Here is a 22,928-nt window from a genome sequence, read left to right as displayed (position 1 = left end):
TACAACACCTCAGACTTATCTATATTAAACTCCATTTGCCATTTCTTGGCTGCCTTCCCCAGCTGATCAAGGTCCTGCTGCAATTTCTGATAACTTGCTAACTTCACGATACCGTCTATTTTAGTGTCATCCGCAAACTTATGAATCATGTCTTGGATATTCTCATCCAAATCTGTGATATAGATAACAAACAATAATGAGCCTAGCATCGACCTCTGAGTAACTTCATTAGTCAAGGGCCTCCAGACGGACAAGTGATCTTCCACTATTACCCTCCGCTTCCTACCATCAAGCCAATTGTGTATCCAATTTATCAGCTCTCCCTGGATTCCATGTGATCAACCTTCCAGAACAGCCTAACAGCCTTTCATTTTGGAAGGTCGAATTTAAAAGCTGATTAAGGATAGGATTCTTGGCATTGTGGAGGAACAGAGGGATCTTGGTGTGCAGGTACATAGATCCCTTACAATGGCCACCCAAGTGGACAGGGTTGTTAAGAAAACATATGGTGTTTTGGCTTTCGTTAACAGGGGGATTGAGTTTAAGAGTTGTGAGATCTTGTTGCAGCTCTCTAAAACTTTGGTTAGACCACACTTGGAATACTGCGTCCAGTTCTGGTCGCTCTATTATAAGAAAGATGTGGATGCTTTGGAGAGGGTTCAGAGGAGGTTTACCAGGATGTTGCCTGGACTGGAGGGCTTATCTTATGAGGAGAGGTTGACTGAGCTCGGACTTTTTTCATTGGAGAAAAGGAGGAGAAGAGGGGACCTAATTGAGGTATACAAGATAATGAGAGGCATAGATAGAGTCAATAGCCAGAGACTATTTCCCAGGGCAGAAATGACTAACATGAGGGGTCATAGTTTTAAGCTGGTTGGAGGAAAGTATAGAGGGAATGTCAGAGGTGGGTTCTTTACACAGAGAGTTGTGAGAGCATGGAATGTGTTGCCAGCAGCAGTTGTGGAAGCGAGGTCACTGGGGACATTTAAGAGACTGCTGGACATGCATATGGTCACAGAAATTTGAGGGTGCATACATGAGGATCAGTGGTCAGCACAACATCGTGGGCTGAAGGGCCTGTTCTGTGCTGTACTGTTCTATGTTCTATGTTCTATCCATGTGGAACCTTATCAAAGTCCTTACTGAAATCCACATAGCCCCTGTCTACTGCCCTGCCCCTCATCAACCTTCCTGGTCACTTCATCAAAGAACTCTAACAAATTTGTGAGGTATGATCTCCAACGCACAAAGCCATACTGGCTATTCCTAATCAAACCCTGTTTTTCCAAATGCATGTATATCTTATCTCTCAGAATATTCTCAGATGTTAGGCTTACTGGTCTACAGTTCCCACATTTTTCTTTGCAGCCCTCCATGCATAAGGGCACAACATTTGTCATCCTCCAGTCTTCCGGGACCTCACCTGTGACCTAATAATGATACAAAAATATCAGCCAGGGCCCCCTAGCATCTTGCAGTGTTCTTGGATATATCTGGTCAGGACCAGGAGATTTATCCACCTTCATACATTCTACTACATCCAACATCTCCTCTACTGTGATATGGATTGTCCCTAAGATATGACCACTAGCTTCCCCAAGTTCCAAAGTCTTCATGTCTTTCTCCACAGTAAACACAAAGGAGAAATATTCATTGAGGACCTCACCCATCTCCTCTGGTTCTACTTTGGTCCTTCAGAGGTTCTAATTTTTCTCTAGTTATTCCTTTTCCTTTAATATACTTAAAGAACCTCTTTGGATTTACCCTAATCTTCTCAGCCAAGGCTTCCTTCTGCCCCCTTTTCTCCCTCCTGATTTCCTTCTTCAGTAAACTCTCATATGCCCTCTATCCCTCCAGGGAATCCCTTGACCCCAGTTGCCCATACCTGAACCTTACTTTCTTCTTTTGTATAGCCAAAGCCTCGATATCACTTGTCATCCAGGGTTCCCTATTCCTGTCAATCTTGCCCTTCACTCTCACATGAACATATAGACCTTGAACTCTAGCTATCTCACTCACAAATGTCTCCCACTCATCGAGGTCCCTTTGCCTTCAAACAAATTATTCTAATCAACCCCTGCAAGTTCCTATCTAATACCATCAAAATTTGCCATGTTCCAATTTAGAACTTGAACCTATGGACCAATTATGTCCCTCTCCATAACTATTTTAAAATTAGTAGAACTATGGTCCCTGGTGCCAAAGTGCTTCACCACGATCACCTCAGTCACATGTCCTGCCCTATTTCCAAAGAGTAGGTTGAGTTTTGCCTCTTCCTGAGTAGGATCCTCTATATATTGCATGAGGAAACTTTCCTGAATACATTTTCCTGAACCATGGTGGCAAACTTTTATCAAATAATGTAGATTTTGGGTTTCAATCAGGTCATCCATGATCTTAATCAAAGATTGATTGAGTTATTGATGTCACATACACCGAGATACAATGAAAGGTGTTGTTTTGTGTCTATACAGACCGATCATATCGAACTAAGTACATTAGGGTAGCAGAACAGACTGCAGGATACAATGTTTTAGCCACAGAGAAAGTGCAGAGAGAGAGAGAGGTCAGAATTAACATTTGAGAGGTCCATTCGAAAGTCTGATAACAGAGGGGAAGGTGTTGTTGAATCTACATATATTGTACGAATATTCAAGCTTTCATATCTTCTGCCCAGTGGAAGAGGGTGGAAGAAAGTACCACTGGGGTGGGAGGGATCTTTGATTGTGATGGTTGATTTCCTGAGGCAGTGGGGAGATAGATGGAACCAATGGCAGGAAGCTGGCTTGCACAATGAATTGGGCTATGTTCATAACTCTCTGTAGTTTCTTGTGGTCTTGGGAAGAGCAGTTATCTTACCAAGCAGTGATGCAACTAGATAAGGTGATTTCTTTGGTGCACCTATGAAAACTGGTACGATTCCTTGCGGACATGCTGAATTTCCTTAGCCTTCTTCAGAAGAAACGTCGGTGTTGTGCTTTCTTGACTCTTGGGGCAACGTGGGTGGACCAGGACAGATTGTTGGTGATCATCGTTCCAAGAAAGTTGGTGCTGTCAACCATCTTTCTTCAGTGCCATTGATACAGACAGGGGTTTGCCCTTTACTCTGCTCCCTGAAGTCAATGACCAACTCTTCCATTTTGCTGAAGTTGTGGGAGAGATTGTTGTCTTTATACCATGCTGCTCAGCACCTAACTCTTTTCAGTATTCTGTCTCATCATTGTTTGAGATCCGACTTACAACAATGGTGTCGTCAACCATACGTTCTGAGTTCAGGTGTCATTCCAGAAACTGATGGTCAAGGAAGGTGAGTTTACAATGCAGCCAGTTAAGTTGAATATTAAATTACAAATCTTTCCAATAGGTAGGTAGATTCCTGGTCAGCAAATAAAAGAAATTGGAACCTCTAATGTCACTCTCTATAGCTTCAGGTTACACAATATATGCAAAAATATATGTTGCCATAGAAATGCAGAGTCATACAGTACAGAAGAGGCACTTCAGTCCATTGATCTAGAGGCATAGTAATAAGATCATTGAGCGAGAATTATAGGTTAATGTTATTGCTAAGATAAATTGAGAAGTATTACTGGAAAGTATGACAGTGGATAGCCTTGTGGCGACGACGGCTAGTAATACTATCACTGGCCTGTTAATCCAGAGACCCAGGTAATTAGAACTCAGGAATTAAGAGTTTAATGATATCCATGAATTCATTGTCGATTGTCGGAAAAACTCACCTGCTTCACTATGCCCTTTAGGGAAGGAAACTGTCATCCTTACCTGGTCTGGCCTACATGTGACTCCAGACCCACAGCACTGTGGTTGACTCTTAAATGTCCTCTGGGCAATTAGGGATTGGCAAGTCAGTGATGCCCTCATCCCATGAATTAATAAAGATGAAAATAAAGAGATAATAGCCAATATTTAAAGAGTGCATGGTGGAATTGCAATAATTGTTCATTTCTGTCCGGCACAAAAATAAAATGGGAAAGGTAGCCTGGTCTTGGCTTTCAAGGGAAATTAATAGCATTAGATCCAAGGTGGCCAAAAAGAGCAGCAGACCTGAGGTTTGGGGGTAGTATAGATTTCATCAAAGGGGGGCAAAGGTATTGATTAAAAAGGAAAAGAACGAGAGGTAACCTGCAGGGAACATAAAAACTGATTGTAAAACTTTCAATAGAGATGTAAAGGAAGAAAGGATTAGTGAAGACAAATGTAGGCCCTTAAAACCAGAAACTGGGGATGTTATAATGGGGAACAAAGTGTTGGCAGACCAATTAAGTACAAAGCAGGACATAAATACCATCTCAAAAATGTTAGGAAATACCTGGTCTAATAAGAGAAAGGAACTGTATTCATAGGGAAATGGCATTGATGAAACTGAAGGGATTAAACGCTAACACAGCTTCAAGCCTAATAATCTACATCCCAGAAGGACCTAGGGACTAGAAATAACGGATGCATTGGTGTCATCTTTCAAGATTCTATACAGTTTTGAACAGTTCCTATGGATTGGAAGTAGATAAAGTAACCCTGCTATTCAAAAAAATGAGGTTGAGAGGAAACAAGGAATTCTAGACCAGTTAGCCTGACATCAGTAATAGGGAAAATGCTCGAGTCCATTATAAAATACTTAAATTAGCAAAGCATTAGAAATCAGTGACAGTATTAGGCAGAGTCAGCATGGTTTTATGAGTGGGGAATCATGCTTGGTAAAACTACTGGAATTTTTGAAGGGTGAGGCTAGTAGAGTTGATGAGGGGGAACTGGTAGATGTGCTTTATTTGGACTTTTGGAAAGAGTTCAATAAGGTCCCACATAAGGCATTAACATGTAAAAGTAAAGCACATGAGAGTGGGGTTAGTATACTCACATAGATAGCAAATTGACTGGTATGCAGGAAACAAACAGTAATAAATAATGGGTCATCCTCTGAGTGGGGCTTTGTAGGAATCAGTGTTTAGACCCCAGCTATCCATAATAATTATTATTAATTTAGATGTCAGAACAAAATGTAATATCTCCAAGTTTGAAGATGACACAAAGGGAGGGTGAATTGTGAGGAAGATGCAGAGGTGCTTCAGTGTTGGACAAGTTGAGTAAATAGACAACTGAAATATGATGTGGATAATATGGAGTTAACCACTTTGACAACAAAAACAGCAAGGCCGATTATTATCTGAATGGCAACAAATTGGGAAAAGAGGGATGTAAGCATGCAAGTGGAGCAGATAGCGAAAAAAGCAATATCTGGGCCTTCACAGCAAGATGCTTTAAACTCAGAGCAAGGTAAACCAAAAAGGATATTCTCAATGATTTGGGGAGACTGAAACAGGAGTCACAATATAGGATACAGGGTAAGCCATTTAGGGCTGAGATAAAGGAGACATTTTTTCACCCAGAGAATGGTGAGCCTGTTGAGTTTTCTGGCACAGAAAGTAGTAGAGGCCAAAACATTGAAAGTTTTCAAGAAGGAGTTAGGCATTGTCCTTAGGGATAAAGGGTATCAAACGGTACGGGGTGAAAACAGAAATAGGGCAATTGAATTGCTCTATTCCTGATGAAGGGCTTTTGCCTGAAACGTCGATTTTCCTGCTCCTCGGATGCTGCCTGGCCTGCTGTGCTTTTCCAGCACCACTCTGATCTAAACTCCAGCATCTGCAGTCCTCATTTTTGCCTAATTGAGTTAAATAATCAACTATGATCACATTGAATGGCAGAGATGGCTTGAAAGAGTTAATGGCCTATAACACTTGCTATTTTCTATGTTTCATTGAAATTCCTTTCCAAGCCATGCTCTATTGGATTCCTCCCTTACATATATTGGCCCTTCAGTCCATGGAGACAAACAAAAAAACTACTCCAAATCATAACTCTAAATCTAGGCATGCTGAAGAAGGGTCACTGGACTCAAAACTTTGACTCTGCATAGATCCTGTGGATCAGAGTTTCGCCAGCAATTTCTGTTTTGGTTCTAAGTCGACATTGAACTCACCTTCCAGCACTTGGCCAACAGCCTTGAATGTTATCACATTTCGGATGCTTATCCACACACCTTTTAACGGTTGTGAGGTTTCCAACTTCCCAGTCAGTGCATTCCAGCTTCCCACCACTATCTGAGTGAAAACAATTCTCTGCAACCCTCCTGCCTGTCACTTCAAACTTATATCTCCTCACTGTTGGCCCTTCAACTAAGGGGACAGCTGCTTCCTATTCCAATCTATACCCCTTAAAATCATATATCACCCCTCAACCTTGGCTGCACTAAAGAAAACAACCCAAGCATATCTAGCCTCTCTTCATAGTTAAATGCTCCAATTCAGGCAACATCCCTCTGTATCTCCTCTGCAGCCTGTCCAGTGCAATCACATCTTATCTACGTGTGGCAACCAGAACGAAACACTGTAATCCCACTGTGGCCTAACCAAAGTTTTGTACACTCCAGCATAACCTCTCTACTCTTACACTCTATGCCACAACTGATAAAGAGTATCAAACGGTACAGGGTGAGAGCAGAAAAGCCTTCTTAATCACGCTATTAATCCGTGCTACCATCTTCAGGGATCTATGGACCAGCATTCCAAGATCCCTCTGTTTGTCTGGGCTTCCCAGTATTCTGTTACTTATTGTGTCCCTTGTCTTTTTACTACTTCCATACAGCATCACATCACACTTTTAAGGGTTAAATTCACCTGCTACTGATCTACCCATCTGACCTATCTGGGTCTGTCTCCCCTTAACATAACCCCTTCAACCTAACTATTAACCACCTGGCCAATCTTCGTGTCATCTGCAAAACTTCTTATCACCTCTCCCCCCACGTTCTTTTTTATCTTGTTTATCTACTGCCTGCAGCTGACAGACAGCTGATGTCATATGCCGCTTATACAAGTGTGCGGGCTGATTTTTTGCATTATGGACAATCACTCAGTTGGTGAATAACTAGGAGTCAACTTTTGGTTTGTTGTGATGATGCAATACTGTATATACTACAAGTGAATGGGTAATTACATGAGCGTGGAGAAACTCTAGCAGTGGCTGTGGAGACAAAGCAGATTTAAAGTTTTGAATCCATTGATCCCTCTTCCGGACTGATAGTAGGTAAGAAAAAATGGTGTATGGGTTGAAGACAAGAAGTTGGGTGGGAAAAGGAGTGGCCAGGTTGATGGCGATGGAGACTGGCGAGAAAGAATGACAGGCAGACAAAGAAATTAATAATAGTTTGTCGGGGAGTAAGAAAAGCTGGTAATAGGGACCATAAGTGGTCGTAAATGGGTTGACTGTGTTGAAAGCAGCATATGTCATGACAGGCCTAAAATGTGGGGTGGGTAAAAGGAGATGTTTAGATTCTAAAATGATTGAATTCAACATTGAGGCTTGAAGGCTGCATGGTCCCCAAGTGGAAGATTGAGATGCTGTTCTACCACCTTGCACTGACCTTCACTGAAGCATTGTATCAGGCCTGAGACTGAAATATTGACCAGGGAAAACACTGGTGTGTTGAAGTGGCGGGAAACTGAAAACTCAGTATAACTTTTGTAGACAGAAAATAGGTATACTGCAAAGTGATTGCCCATCCTACATTCATCCGCTCAGTCTAGAGGACACCAAATTGTGAGCGATGAATGCAGTAGAGTAAACTGAGTGAAGTTCAAGTAATAAATTACTGCTTTGCCTGGAAGGTATTTCTGGGGCTGTGGATAGTGAGGAGGGAGGAAGTAAACAGGTAAGTGATACACCTTCTGCAATTGCATGGAAAGTGCCCTGGGGGTGGGGGAAATTGTTGGGAATGGTGGAGGAGTGGACTAGGGTATCCAGAGGGAGCAGTTCCTGCAAAGTCCTGTCAAGGAAGGGGAGGGGAATAGAGGCAAATATGTCTGCTGATGGCATTCTGATGGAGGTGTTGAAAATTCCAATTTAATATGCTTTGGATGCGGATGCTGCAAGGATCAGAAGTGAGGTCCTGAGGACTCTATTGGTGTTGTAGGAGGGAAGAGAAAGGGTGAGGGCAGAAGAGCAGGAGTGGGATTGAACACGGCTATGACCCCTGTCAACCACCGTGCCAGGGGGTTCTCCGTTGAGAAAAGGATGGACATTTCTGAGGCCCCCATTTAGCAGGTTGCATCATTAGATGCGACGGAGATGGGGGATCTGGGAGAAAGGAATAGGGTCTTTACAGGAAGTAGTGTGCGAGGATATATAATCCAAATTAACTGTGGGAGTCAGTAGATATTGGTAGCCATACTATCCCCAGAAATGGAAACAGAGATGACAAGGAAGGAAAGGGAAGTGTTAGAGATGGACAAGGTGAAGCTGACAGCAAATAGGAAATTGAAAGCAAAATTGATAACATTCTCAGTTCCTGATGAGAGAGGAAAGCAGCACCAATGATCTAATTGATCACTGAGAGGAGAAAGAGTTATGGGGAGACTCCCAAATAGGATTGTAGCAAGCAATGTTCCATATATCCCATAAAGAGACAGGCATAACTGGCCCATTCAAGGACAGAATAGGGACTGCAGATGCTGGAGATCAAAGTTGAGAGTTGGTGTTGGAAAAACACAGCAGGTCAGGCAGCATCTGAGGAGCAGGAGAATCAACGTTTCAGGCATAAGCCCTTCATCTGGAAGGGCCTATGCCCATCAATTCATGAAAGCTTGACAAAGCTTCTGGAATTTTTTGAGGAGGTGACCAGTAGAGTAGACAAGGATGAATCAGTGCATGTTATGTATCTGGACTTTTAGAAGGCCTTTGACCAGGTTCCACACAAGAGATTAGTAAGGAAAATTAAAGCTCATGTTAATGGAGGTAATGCATTGATATGGATAGAGAACTGGAAAGAACAGACATTCCCACTGGGAGGGGTGGTACGGGGGGGAGGTAGGAGGGGAAAGAGGATAATAGAGAATGTAACAAGCAAAACTGAAAGAAAGGGAAGGAATGAGTTCACAATTTGATAGTGTTGAACTCAATATTGAACCCAGAAAATTGTAAACTGTTTAGTTTGAAGCTGAGATGTTGCTCCTCCAGTTTGCACTGTGATTCGCTGGAACATTGCAGAATGTTGAGGACAGACAAGTGGGCATGCAGGCAGGACACTGTGCTGAAATGACCAGCTAGGGAAGGCCTGGGTTATGCTTGCGTATAGACTGGAGGTGTTCTGCAAAGTGGTCACCCAGTCTGCATTTGGTTTTTCCAATGTAGAGTAGGCCACACTGAGTGTTGCGAATGCAATACACAAGATTGGAGAAGGTACAGGTGAAATGCTGCCTCACCTAGAAAGACAGTTTAGGTCTTTGAATAGTGTGTAGGGAGGAGGCAAAGGGGCAGGTGTTAATAGCCATATTAATGCACTCACAGCTGTATATGGGTCTGAAAGGATTATTGCTGATTGAGTTCCACCGGTGCCATCTGGAATGTTACAACCGCTTAGGATTTTGAAGGAGTTATACCTAATAACAGGTCCACCTGCCAGCCTGTATTTTACTGTAACTCATAAATAGTTCTGAAATGCAACAAACTAGATCTTACCAACTATAACAGGGTCTTCTAGTTTGACCCAGGTGTGTCTTGTGAGGAGAGAGTGATTTGACTGAGTCTGTAATCACAACAGGGAATCTAATTGTAATGTATCACACTATAACAGGACTGGACAGACTAGAAGCAGGGAGGGTGTTTCAGGAGTCTAGACCCAGGGGTCACAGTCCCAGAATATGGAGCCACTCATTAAGGATTGAGATGAGGAAACATTTCTTCTGTCTGTGAGTGGTCAACCTGTGAATTCTGTAGCAGAGAAGGTTGTGAAGGCTGGGATACTGAGTACATGCGAAAGAGACGAATACATTTTTAAATATTAAAGACATAATTAAAGGATGGACAGAAAATGGTAATATGAGATAGTGAATAAGCCATGAACATTGTGAGTGGAAGAGAGGGAGAGCTGAAGAACCCATTCCTGCTCCAAGTATCTACGTTTGTATGATCAGACTATCTCACAGAGTGGCACACGATCCTAGACAAACACAAAGAAGAGTGGCAGCAACCAGGGCAGTGCAGATGAGGTGCATAGGATCATAGAGTAGGGAAATGGGTCTGGATGGGTTACTCTTGGAAGGTTGGTGTTGACTTGTTGGGCTCAAGGGCTTGTTTCCACATTGTAGAGGTTCTATTCAAAAAACCTTCAAACTTGATAGTAGTGGTGAACTTTAACTTATGACATGGTGATCAGCAATGAATATTTGAAGAACAAATCAAACCTAGAGAAGAAAATCTTGTGGAAATATAACATTGTAGAATGTTCCAAAGATATTAAACAGCACTTTAGACGATAAGATGCCAGAGAAGAAGTAGGCCATTTGAGCCATCATGTCTGCTACACCACTCAGTGAACCCGTGGCTGATCTGATAATCCATACTGCCACTTTCCTGCCTTTTCCCCATTACTTTTGAGCCCCTAAGTGATTAAAAATTCAGTCTTTCTAAGCCTTGGATACACTTAATAACACAACTTGATAGCCCTCTGGAGTAAGAAATTCCACAGATTCATCTCTCTGTCTTTGTCTTAAATGGGTGACTCCTTACTCTCAGGTTATGCCAACTGGTTCTAGAACTTCCTACAAGAGAAGACAATCTCTCAACATCCACCCTGTTAAGGGATGTGCTCAAATATGAAAATTTGCAACTCCAGGATAGAGGTGCAATCAGCATCGTAAGATGACATATTGGAATGGTCCCAAATCCTGGTTCAACTGATGAGCAATAACGTGTCAGAAAGTGCCTGAGTAAAAGTGAAAAGTTTCCAATAGGCAAGGGGAAACTTTAAACACTGCAGTAATCCAAGTTTCAACAGTATGACTTTAAAAAACAGCTTACAGATCTGGCATTGCCACCACAATGCATAGAGAGTATGAGGCTATAGGAAACAGAAGGATGAAAGAGAACTTGTTTTTGTTCATTCAGATTTGGATATCACTGACTAGGCCAGCATTTACTGTCCATCTCCAACTGCATTGAAAAAGATGGCACTGAGCTGCCATCTTGGACCGTTGTAGTCCTTGAGATATATAAAATTATGCGGGTCATGGATTGGGTGAATACTCAAGGTATTTTTCCCAGGACAGGGGAGTCTAAAACTAGAGGCAATAGATGTAAGGAGGATGGGGAAAAGTTTTAAAGGAATCTGAGGGGCAACCTTTTCACACAGAGTGTATAGAATGAGCTGCCAAAGGAGGTAGTGGAGGCAGTTACAATTGCAACATTTAAAAGGCACCTGGATAGGGACATGAAGAGAAAGAATTTGAAGTGCTGTTGGCCAAATGCTGGCAAACGAGACTAGGTCAGTTTAGGGTATCTGGCCAGCACGGAAGAGTTGAACTAAAGGGTCTGTTTCTGTGCTGTATAACTCAATGACTGTGACTGTATGTGTGGGTACTCCTACACTGCTACTAGGAAGGGAGTTCCAAGAATTTTATAATAAGTAATATATATTTTATACTGGTCAATGAAATGGGAACATGTGACTACACTGGTTTGATTGAAATGCTTTCCATTATTCTTCACACTGAAAACTATTCAGTATCCAAGAATCAGCAAGATTTATGAGAAAATATAATGAAAAGCCAGACAACACCTGAAGCTGGCAAATCTCAAACTGAAGTAAATCAGATTGCAACATGCCTTATTGAACAAATAGTAATGATAGATGCAAGACTGACACCAGATATTGTGGTACCTCAGAGGAACCAGGTTGATGCAGAAAATCTGGCCTCATTAGCTTCTAAACAAGAATTCCCAACAGCAATAATGAGAATACATAGAGTCATGGATAGAGACATAGAGTCCAACAGCTTGTAGGCTACCCTTCAGTCCAAACTGGTCCATGCCAACCAAGATGTCTATCCATTCTAACCCCATTTGCATTGGCTCAAATCCTTCTGAACCTTTCCTATCGATGTTTTTGCCCAAATGTCATTTAAATGTTGTTAATGTTGTTAACCATTTCCATTGACAGCTCATTCCATATGCATATCGCTCTCTGTGTAAAAAAGTTGCCCCTTTTATTCTTTCCCCTCTAAACTTAATCTGCACATGCGCATAGGGTGGATGCTAGGAAATTGTTTCTATTAGGCAAGGAGATTAGGACCCGTGGACACAGCCTTAGAATTAGAGGGGGTAAATTCATAACAGAAATGCGGAGACATTTCTTCAGCCAGAGAGTGGTGGGCCTGTGAAATTCGTTGCCGCAGAGTGCAGTGGAGGCTGGGATGCTAAATGTCTTCAAGGCAGAGATTAATAAATTCTTGATGTCGCAAGGAATTAAGGGCTACAGGGAGAATGCGGGTAAGTGGAGTTGAAATGCCCATCAGCCATGATTGAATGGCGGAGTGGATTCGATGGGCCAAATGGCCTTACTTCCGCTCCTATGTCATATGGTCTTATGGTTTTAATCTGATGCCCTGTAGTTCTCGATTCCCCAACTCTTGGGGAAACAAGACTGAGTGCATTCACCCTAACCATGCCTCTCATGATCTGATACACTTCTATAATGTCCCCCCCAAGTTACCTACAGTCTTAAGAAAACAGTCCGAGCTTGTCCAACGTCTCCCTATAACTCAGAGCCTTGAGTTCTGGCAACATCCTTGTAAATTTCTTCTGCACTCTTTCCAATTTACTAAGATCCTTCCTATAGCAAGGTGACCAAAATTAAATACAATACTCCCAGTGACATTCTGCACAACTGCAACAATACTTCATAACTTCAACACTAGTGCTATGACTGATGAAGGCCAGTGTGCCAAAAGCCTTCTTCACTGCCCTGTCTACCTGTGGCTCCACTTTCAAAGAACCATGCACCTGATCTCCAAAGTCCCTCTATTTCACTCCACTCCCTAAGTCCCTACTATGAATCTCCTACCTTGATTTGACTTTCCAAAATGCAACATCCGACCAATCTACATTAAACTCCATTCGCCATTTCTCATTCCACTACCTCAGCTGATCAAGATTCTGCTGTAATTTCTGATAACCTTTCTCACTGTCCATGACATCACCTATTTTAGTGTCACCTGAAAATTTACTCAGCATGCCTTATACAATCTCATCCAAATAAGTGATATCAGTAACAAACAGCATTGACCCCATCTTCAAACAGAGAATGGAGAAAGTGAAAACATGAGTTTCCCTGGTAAATTAGTTGCTGAGGACAAAGGAGAGATTTCAAACTGCTCAACATGTTAAAGAAACATTTTATAGAAGGCATGAATACGAAAGGCTAACCAATGCCAAACAATTCAGGATATTGCAAAGAAAAACATTTTTGCTTCAGTAGCGATATGTCCTCCACACAATAAATCCAAGAGTTTAAAATGTTTCCAGATCAAAGACAAGCACAGATCTAGACCATCAGGAAGGGAATCAACTACCTTCAATCCAATAACTATCTTCTTCCAAGTCTAAAGAGTAAACATTTGGGGAGAGTAGTGCAACAATCAGATCAACTGAATTTATAAAGTCAAAAATGTTGGGGGGGGGGGAAAAGGGATGTGGTAGCAATAATTGTAATTATGTATGCAAATGAATAATGAGAACCAAGTTTGGATGAAAGAGAAATGTTATATATGGGTCTGAAAGAGTTAAAACTGATTGCACGTCACAAGCAAAGCTTAGTGCATTGAAAAAAGTTTGGAGCTGTGGGTAGAGTAACTTGGGAATTTGAAAGCATTCCAATGAACATCAGGTCCAGTTAGCAGTCTCTGTAAGAATGTATACCATGCCTTTTTAACCTGTAAATAGTTGCTGAATGCTGTTTCATACATCTTGTTACCTACAAGAGACTCTTCTGGTTAGACCAGAAAATAGCTTTTCTCTAACACGTCAGACCGCACAGGATCTGTACGTTTAGAAGATGATGGAGGCAGCAACTTTCAATATAAAAGCAGCTACAATGCTCATTAATATAGCTTCTGATGTGGGCTATGTTGGACACAATTACATGTTATGCAGTTCCCATTTTATATTATTTTTAAAATTCACTCATGGGACACAGATGTTGCTGGCTGACCAGCATTTATTGCCATTCCAAGCTGTCCTGGACAAGACAGTGATATGCTCCATCTGAAAGTTGGCCCACAAGGCCCTTAGAGAGAGAAATGAAAGATTTTGACCCACATACAGTGAAGAAATAGTGATATATTTCCAAATCAGGATGGTGACTCATCTTCGTGTCATCCGCAAAATTTAACACATTACCTATGGTCCCCAACTCCAAATCATCTATGTAAATTGTGAATAACTGTGGTTCTAAAACTGATCCCTGAGGCACACCACTAGTGACTGACTGCTAACCAGAAAAACATTCATTTAACCCCATTCTTTGCTTCCTGTTAGTTAACCAATCCTCTATCCATGCTAATACATTGCACATAATGCCTTGAATATTTCTCTTATGCAGCAGCCTTTTGTATGGCACCTTGTCAAATACCTTTTGGAAATCTAGTTACACCATATCGACTTGGTCCCCATTGTTTATCTTGCTCATAATGTCTTCCTAGAATTCTACTAGATTAGTTAAGCATGAGTTTCCTCTCAGGAATCCATGCTGCATTTGCCCAATGGGACATCTCTATCTAGATGCCTTACTACTTCTTTGTTGATCATCAACTTGAGCATTTCCCCCACTACAGAAGTTAAGCTATAATTCCCATCTTTTGTCTACCTCCTTTTTTTCAAACAGTGGCATTGCATTTGCTGTTTTCCAATCTGCTGGAACTGCCTCAGATCCAGTGAATTTTGAAAAATTAGCGTAAGTGCATTTGTTATTTCTCCCACCATCTCTTTTAGTACCTTGGGATGCATTCCATCTGGGACAGGAGACTTGTCTACCCTTAGCTCAATGCTACCATTTTTTGTGATAATGATTTGTTTCCTGGTGCTCACCTACCTTTGTCTCTTTCTCAATTACTGGCCATGGTCTTTGTGTTCTCTGATGTCAAGACCAACGCAAGGTACCGGTTCAATGCCTCGGCCATTTCCTCATATTCTGTTACTAAATCCCCCTTCTCATCCTCTAAAAGGACTAGTGCTTACTTTAGCCTTTCTTGTTTGTTATTTATAGAAACTTTATAGAAACTGTTGCTGTCTCAATATTCTGTGCAAGTTTATTCTCATAGTCTTTATAGCTTTTTTTGTGGCTTTCTGTTGACATTTAAAGTTTTCCCAATCTTCTAGTGTCTGGCTGATCTTGGCCACTTTGTAAGCCTTCTCTTTCACTTTGATAACCTCTTTTATTTCCTTAGACACCCATGGCAGATTACCCCTTTTCCCACAGTCCTTCCTTTTCACTGGTATATACTTTGATGAGCATTGTGAAAAATTGTTTTGGAAGTTCTCCACTATTCGTCAACTGTCCCACAATAAAGTCTTTGCTTCTATTCTACTTTAGCCAACTCTTACCTCATCCTATTGTAGCCTCCTTTGTTTAAGCACAGGATCCTGGTATTGAATTATGCCTTCTCAATTTCCATCTGTATTCTAAATGCAACCATACTGTGATTGCTCCTTCCAAGAGGATCTCGAACTATGGGATCATTAATTATTCCTGTTTCATTACATAGGACCAGATCTAGGACAGCTTGTTCCCTCATCAGTTCTATTACATATTATGCAGGTTATTTGGAAGATCTTCCAAGTAAACCCACCTCCCTGATTCTTCATTGCAGCTCTTCATTCTTCTGGTGTTTATAATGATAGATATCATTCCTTTTGAATGTTACTTTGAATCTGCTTGCTCACATTTTCAGACAGTGTGTTCCAGATTATTAAAACTTGTCAGGTTAAAAAATAAGAAACCATTTCTATCAGGTTTTTTTTGGTCAATTGCACAAATTTAATGACATTACCTGCCTCCACTTTCTCATCAGAATGAGAGGTTTGCTGATTACAAAATTGGTAGAATTCCAGCATCAAGCTACTACTAGAACACAGCACATAGAACAAGAACATTACAGCGCAGTACAGGCCCTTCAGGTCTCAATGTTGCACCGGCCTTTGAGATTAATCTGATGTCCATCTAACCTACACCATTCCATAATTATCCATATGCATGTCCAATGCCCATTTAAATGGCCTTAATGTCGGTGAGTCTACTACTGTTGTAGGCAGACCGTTCCATGCCCCTATGATTCTCTGAGTAAAGAAACTACATCTGTCTTAAATGTATCACCCCTCAATTTAAAGCTATACCCCCTTGTGTTAGCCTTCAAATGTGTAAAAAAAGAGTCTCACTGTCCACCCTATCTAGCCCTCTGATTATCTTATATGTCTTGATTAAGGCACCTCTCAACCTTCTTCTCTCCAATGAAAACAGCCTCAGTTCCGTCAGCCTTTCCTTGTAAGACCCTCCTTCCATAGGCAACATCCGAGGAAATTGCCTCTGAACCCTTTCCAAAGCTTCCACATCCTTCCAATAATGCAGTGATCAGAACTGTACGTCATACTACAGGTGTGACCTTACCAGTGTCTTGTACAGCTGAAGCATGACCTTGTGGCTCCAAAACCCAATCCCCCTACCAATAATCGCTAACACACCATATGCCTTCTTAACAACCCTATCAACCTGGGTGGCAACTTTCAGGGATTTATGCACCTGGGCACCGAGATCTGTCTGTTCATCGACACTGCCAAGAATTTTATCATTAGCCCAGTACTCTGCATTCCTGTCATTTCTTCCAAAGTGAACTATCTCACACTTATCTGCATTAAACTCCATTTGCCACTTCTCAGTTCAGCTCTGCAGCTTATCTACGTCCCTCTGTAGCCCACAACATCCTTCGGCACTATCCACAACTCTGCCAACCTTAGTGTCATCTGAAAATTTACTAATCCATCCTTCTACGTTCACATCCAGATCATTTATAAAAATGGCAAACAGCAGTGGCCCCAAAACAGATCCTTGTGGCACACCACTGGTAACTGAGCTCCAGGATGAACATTTCCATCAACCACCACTCTCTGTCTTCTTTCAGCTAGCCAATTTCTGACCCAAACCACTAAATCACCTTCAATCCCGAAACTCCGTATTTTGTGCAATAGCCTACCATGTGGAACCTTATCAAACCCCTTACTGAAATCTATATACACCATATCAATCAGTTTATCTTCATCCACCTGCTCTGTCACCTTCGCAAATAACTCAATAAGGTTAGGTCGGCATAACAAGGGAACAACATTTGCTCTCCTCCAGCCTTCTGGCATGACTGCTGTTGGCAATGATGACATAAAGATCAAAGCCAAAGGCTCTGCAATCTCCTCCCTGGATTCCCAGAGAATCTGAGGATAAATCCCATCCAGCCCAGGGATCTTATCTAAATCTTATCTATCTTATCTAACCTCCATTCCCACTATTCTAAATTCCCAAATAGATGGCTGAGAAAATGAAACACGAAAGAAAACACTTGTCACCTTACCAACTGACCCACAGAACATTTTTTTTGGTTAGAGGAGGAGGATGGGGGGGGGGGGGAGACACTACCCGAGTAGTGTTTCGGGTAAAGCCACCGTCCAAATATGTAACCTTGTGACCTCTCCAACAGCCTCCAGGAACTGAAACAACGCCCAACCTGAAAGTAAATAATTTAAAGTTTATACTCACGTATCCCGACAGGCTCCGCTGCTCCCCGGTGACCTTGTGACCTCTTTGACTGCCTCCAGCAAATGAAAGCAGAGAAAATGGAGAGAGGAAATTGGAAAAGTCATGGGTGTTGAAGATTTGTGGACGGAGATAAATGAGGAGCCAGATTGGAGATTGACGTCTCGAGGAGTGTTGAGATTGGAGTAAATTGGAGGACAAGTTTGGGGAAGGTCCAATTTAGACAAATCGAATTGGAGACTAGTCAAAGAATTCAGAGATCAGAACACAAAATTGGAAAGGTGAGGGGAAATCCAACCAATCCTGTTACAAGAGAGTAAATGAGTCAATAAACTTTGGTCCAGCAGTCTTCACTTTTCATTAGCTGCTGAATTTCCTGAGATCTGTAAATTCTGCCCACTAGAGCTTTAAATACAAGCCATATATGACCAAAAGTTGTTACTCCTCTGTTCAATATTTGTTAAAACTGGATAAAGATTGATGTCTGAATGCAGGCCTTAATTTCACATTGAATAATAGAACTGGTATTGCATAACATGTTCCTATTTAGAACCAAATAGATCCAAAATATCATTGAGAGCAAACAAAAACTACTCTACTAGAAAACTTTACAATTTTAGCACCTAAACTTTCTGCAAGAGCTGTCTTGTTTCCCTACAGTAACTGCAGTAGAAGATCAACAGATACACTAGAAAAATGTCATAAATAGTTATTTGCATTGCTTCTCCAAACTTCTGCTAATTATCCATTGAATAGACATCAGGAGATAATAAAATCCTGTGGAAATTAACCTTCAGAATTTCAAATTCAAAATAAGGTAAATAAATTTAATTTACCTTTGGATAACAGGGCTCCCCAAAGAAGTCACATTTTAAGAGAGTTGTATTATCAATTTGGTAACCATATTTTTTGGTGAAATTCTTGATGCTGAAAGTTGGGTTCCCTCGAAGAAAGTCTAGGATTTCTTGAGAAGTGCTACTATTTCCATCACTTTGACTAATGCTTAGAGCTGCACACACAATAGACCACAACATATATATGACGTTCATGTTGGCTACTGCTTTGGATTGGTATCTGTAGGAAGCGAAACAAAATGACATCTTCATGTTGATGTGTGAAAACCAATGTTGTGGAAATCTGAAAATCAGCATTGCACATGCAGCTAGCTTATAAAAATATAAAACCAAGTGTTACATCTGAAAACATCCCATGAGGTTTGGAACTTAACAGAAATAGTAATGGTCAGTTCATTGAATTGTATTTAGTATTTCCTACTTAACCAAATAAGTGATCAATCACCACCCAAATTGCAGAATCACTACAGTGTTCAGAAAAGGGTTCAGGGTTCAGAAAAGATTTACAAAGATATTGCCACGGTTGGAGGATTTGAGTTATAGAGAGAGGCTGTACAGGCTGGGGCTTTTCTCCCTCGAGCATCGGAGGCTGAGAGGTGACCTTATAGAGGTTTACAAAATTATGAAGGGCACGGATAGGGTAAATAGGGTAAATAGACAAAGTCCCTAGGGTCGGGGAGTCCAGAACTAGAGGGCATAAGTTTAGGGTGAGAGGGGAAAGATATAAAAGAGACCTATGGGGCAACCTTTTTATACAGAGGGTGGTACCTGTATGGAATGAGCTGCCAGAGGAAATGGAGGAGGCTGGTGCAATTGCAACATTTAAGAGGCATTTGGATGGGTATACGAATAGCAAGGGATTGGAGGGATATGGGCCGGGTGCTGGCAGGTGGGACTTGATTGGGTTGGGATATCTGGTCAGCATGGACAGGTTGGACCGAAGTGTCTGTTTCCGTGCTGCACATCTCTATGACTCTATGACTCTATGTGGAACGGGCCATTCGGTCCATCGAGTCCACACATACTCTCTATAGAGCATCCATCCAGACCCATCCTATCCCTGTAATCCTGCATTCCCATGGCTCATCCACCTAGCCTGTGCATCTCTGGACAATTTAGCATGGCCAATCCACCTAACCAGCACATCTTTGGATTATGGCAGAAAACCAGAGCATCTGGACAAAACCCATACTTACAAAGGGAGAATGTGCAAACTCCCATAGACATTTTCCCAATGTGAGATCAAACCAGTGTCCCTGGCACACTGAGGCAGCAGCACTAACCACTGAGCCACCATGCCACACAAAATGTTCTGCCATTTTTTACGATGACTTTAGTCAATTATTTTCTTCATGAGGAAAGTGCATGACTTAGAAACAGAAGTAACTCGTTTAGCCCCTCAAGGATGTTCTATTATTCAGTGAGATCATAGCTGATGTGTGACCTAACTCCTACATCTTTGCTGTGAATATTAAATTCTTTTGATTAACAAAAATATTAATTTTACAATGTACAAATAGTCTTGTTATCAACATCAATTGATATTTACAGAAGAGAACTGCAAACCTTCACCAACATTAATATGCAAATATACATCTTATTTTCAGTCTTGTAAGGTCTTTCAATTTTAGATTATACCTCTTAGTCCCAGAATCCCTACCTATCAAAAATAGTTCCCTGTATCTGCCCTGTATGTTTTCTGTAATATCTTAAATTTTTGATCAAATCATCCTTTTACTTTTAAGCTCCAAGGAATGAAATCCTCACTCTACAATTTTATAATTTAACGCTCAGTATCCAAGTGTTATTCTGGGATATCCACAGTACATTATCTTCAGGATCTATTATCATCATGACACTTAAATCATCTGAACACTCAAATTAATTTGGATCTCACAAACTTCTAACATTTCACTCTTTAGAAAGTAACCTGTTCCTTCCTTCTCCATAGTTTTGAGTAAGAACTTAATCTATCAAAATCACTTTATGATATTGCATTTCCATCCACACAGCCAGGAACTCAACCTTATCTTGTCAGAAAAATTGCTTATAACTTTTTATTCCATTATCTAAGCTATTAATAAATGCAAATAGGTGAGACCCCAAGACAGATACCTCCAGAGCCTTCCTCATGACCAGCCAATCAGAGTACAGTCCCTTTATCCTGACTACCACACTGCCAATTTGCTAATCAGGTCAATTTTATAAGCTTCAAATTTGGTCAGCAGTCTCTTTTCAATGATACATTTAGGTGCTGTATGGATGTCCTTATAAGTAACATTCATAGGTATTTCCTTGTTGACAACTTTAGGTTACCTCATCAAACATTATAATATAACCTTTCAGGGGTAACCTATTCCCTGAAAATGATAGATTCGGTCACTTTATCTTTAATTGTAGACTTTGGTTATCTGACCCACGATATGGCTGGACTTTTAGTCCAGTTAGTTGGTACTGTGGGTGGAAACAGAATTAAAAGTCTCACCCTATTCCTATCCAATCCCACAGTCTTGAAGCAATTTAGCCTCTGTTGGCTTCTAAGTGTCTTGAGGTGAGAATTTTCCTCCTCACGATGGAAGAGGTTCCACCTCAGGAAGTTGTCAGCCCATCAGTATTTAAGGAAAGATATTATTTCATGAGAGGCATTTCAGAGAAAATTCATTAAGACAATTTAATTTTGATTTGATTTGATTTATTGTAGTCACATGTACCTTGATACAGTGAAAAGCTTTGTTTTTTGAGCAGTACAAGGATGTACAGATCATAGACAGAGTACTTAGACAGAGTGAGGCATACAAGGTTACAGCTGCACAGGAGATGCGCAAAGGAAGATCAACGTTAGCAAGACCAACATTTATGTGAAGTTAGAGAGCCCATTCAGCAGTCTAATAACAGCAGTGAAGAAGCTGTTCTTGAACCTGTTGATGCGTGAGTTCAAGCATCTGTATCTTCTACCTGATGGAAAAGTTTATAAGAGAGCATTGCTGCAGTGGTTGGGGGAGGGGAGGTCTTTGATGATGGTGGCAGCCTTTCTGTGGCAACGAGAAGTGTAAATGGGTGGAAGGTTGGCTTATGTTATGTTCTAGGTCATACACAAAATCTTCTGATCCCCTCTATGGAGGGATTGTCTTTTGAGTGAAGGTTAAACAATTTGAGACTCTACTAATTGGAATTTAAAGGAATGGAACGTGACCTTAATGAAGCAGATCAGATTTTTAAAGGGCTTGATAGGCTACTGCTAAGAGAATCTTCCCCTCATAGGAGTCTATGATCAGAGTCCATGGTCTCAGACTAAAGTGGTGCCAATTAAAATCTGAGATGTGGAGAAATTGCTTATCTCACAGGTTTGTGAGGGTTCTTGCCACAGAGATCTGCGGTGCCAGGGTCCTTGAGCATATTTAAGGCTGAGATAGATAGATTCTTGACCAGTAGGTGAATCAAGGGTTATGGGGAAAGGACAGAAAAGTGTACGTGAGGAATGCTGGATCATGATCCCACTGAACAGTGAGCAGGCTAATTCTATTCTTATGGTCTTACACTTGACTTGTCATTTCTCTAGTCTGAGCAGTGCCGCTTGGAGTGGTGATCACAAATGGGACTGCATCAAGTCACTAATAATGGTTCCCACAGGAGCTGGATGAGTAATCACTGAAACCAACTTCGCAGATCTGTGTGGGGAATGCAGGGGGTATGAGGGAGTGAAGAAAATCAAGGATAATGAGAGGGGAGGGGAAATGCAAATAGATCTTTGGAGCTTAGGGAGTGACCTCTGATGGAAATAGGACCTTCTAAAGGTCACTGTCCTTTCCCACCCAAACCTTGCACTGTGTTTCCTGCATGGTTTCTGACCAGGCCATCATCTACATCTCACAGAAGGCCAGAACTTGTGGATAAATGCCCGTAACTTTGCCCACTAGCATCAAATTCAAGTTTACATCACCATAATCACCTCCCACTTAGTGCCCTGGAGCATGTTAAATTCTGCCCCAGATGTGAAATTAAGTGATTACATAAGTTATTGATTTATTTCTCTCACCTTCCTTGAATAATAAATAACATGCGCAGTTTCTTAATCAAATGACTGTTAATGCATCAACAATATTCTCACTTGCTTGTTTAAAAGGAGTACAATGGAAAACATTAGCACATAGCCATTTATTACTCTTCAGTACCATTATCATCTTCATTAATGCGATTTTATTTACATTAATTTTGGTGATTTCCTCTCTCTGATTCAATATTAATTTCCTGAGAATACCTGACATGTTTATGTCTTTATCATTTGTAAATGCTGATCCAAAGTAATTACTCAGTCTGCCGATTCACTATTTTCTTATTTTCATTGACAACATCATAGGAATAGCAGTAGACCATTTGGCATGGTGGCTCAGTGGTTTGCACTGCTGTCTCACAGTACCAGGGACCTG

General features: G+C 41.2%; 1 protein-coding gene across 1 annotated transcript in view; it reads right to left on the bottom strand.

Moving 5' to 3' along the window:
• The window catches only part of LOC140485461 (acid-sensing ion channel 5-like), a 227,722-nt gene that overhangs the window by 194,094 nt on the left and 10,700 nt on the right, over window positions 1-22,928 (bottom strand). The window contains exon 2 of the mRNA XM_072583664.1: window positions 18,484-18,721. Coding sequence (XP_072439765.1) covers window positions 18,484-18,721 — 238 coding nt within the window. The remainder of the gene's footprint in view (window positions 1-18,483; window positions 18,722-22,928) is intronic.

This window comes from Chiloscyllium punctatum, chromosome 14 (genome assembly GCF_047496795.1).
Source record: "Chiloscyllium punctatum isolate Juve2018m chromosome 14, sChiPun1.3, whole genome shotgun sequence".
Classification (NCBI taxonomy): Eukaryota; Metazoa; Chordata; class Chondrichthyes; order Orectolobiformes; family Hemiscylliidae; genus Chiloscyllium; species Chiloscyllium punctatum.
The sequence above is the reverse complement of the archived record's forward strand: the minus strand, read 5'-3'. Positions and strand labels throughout refer to the sequence as shown.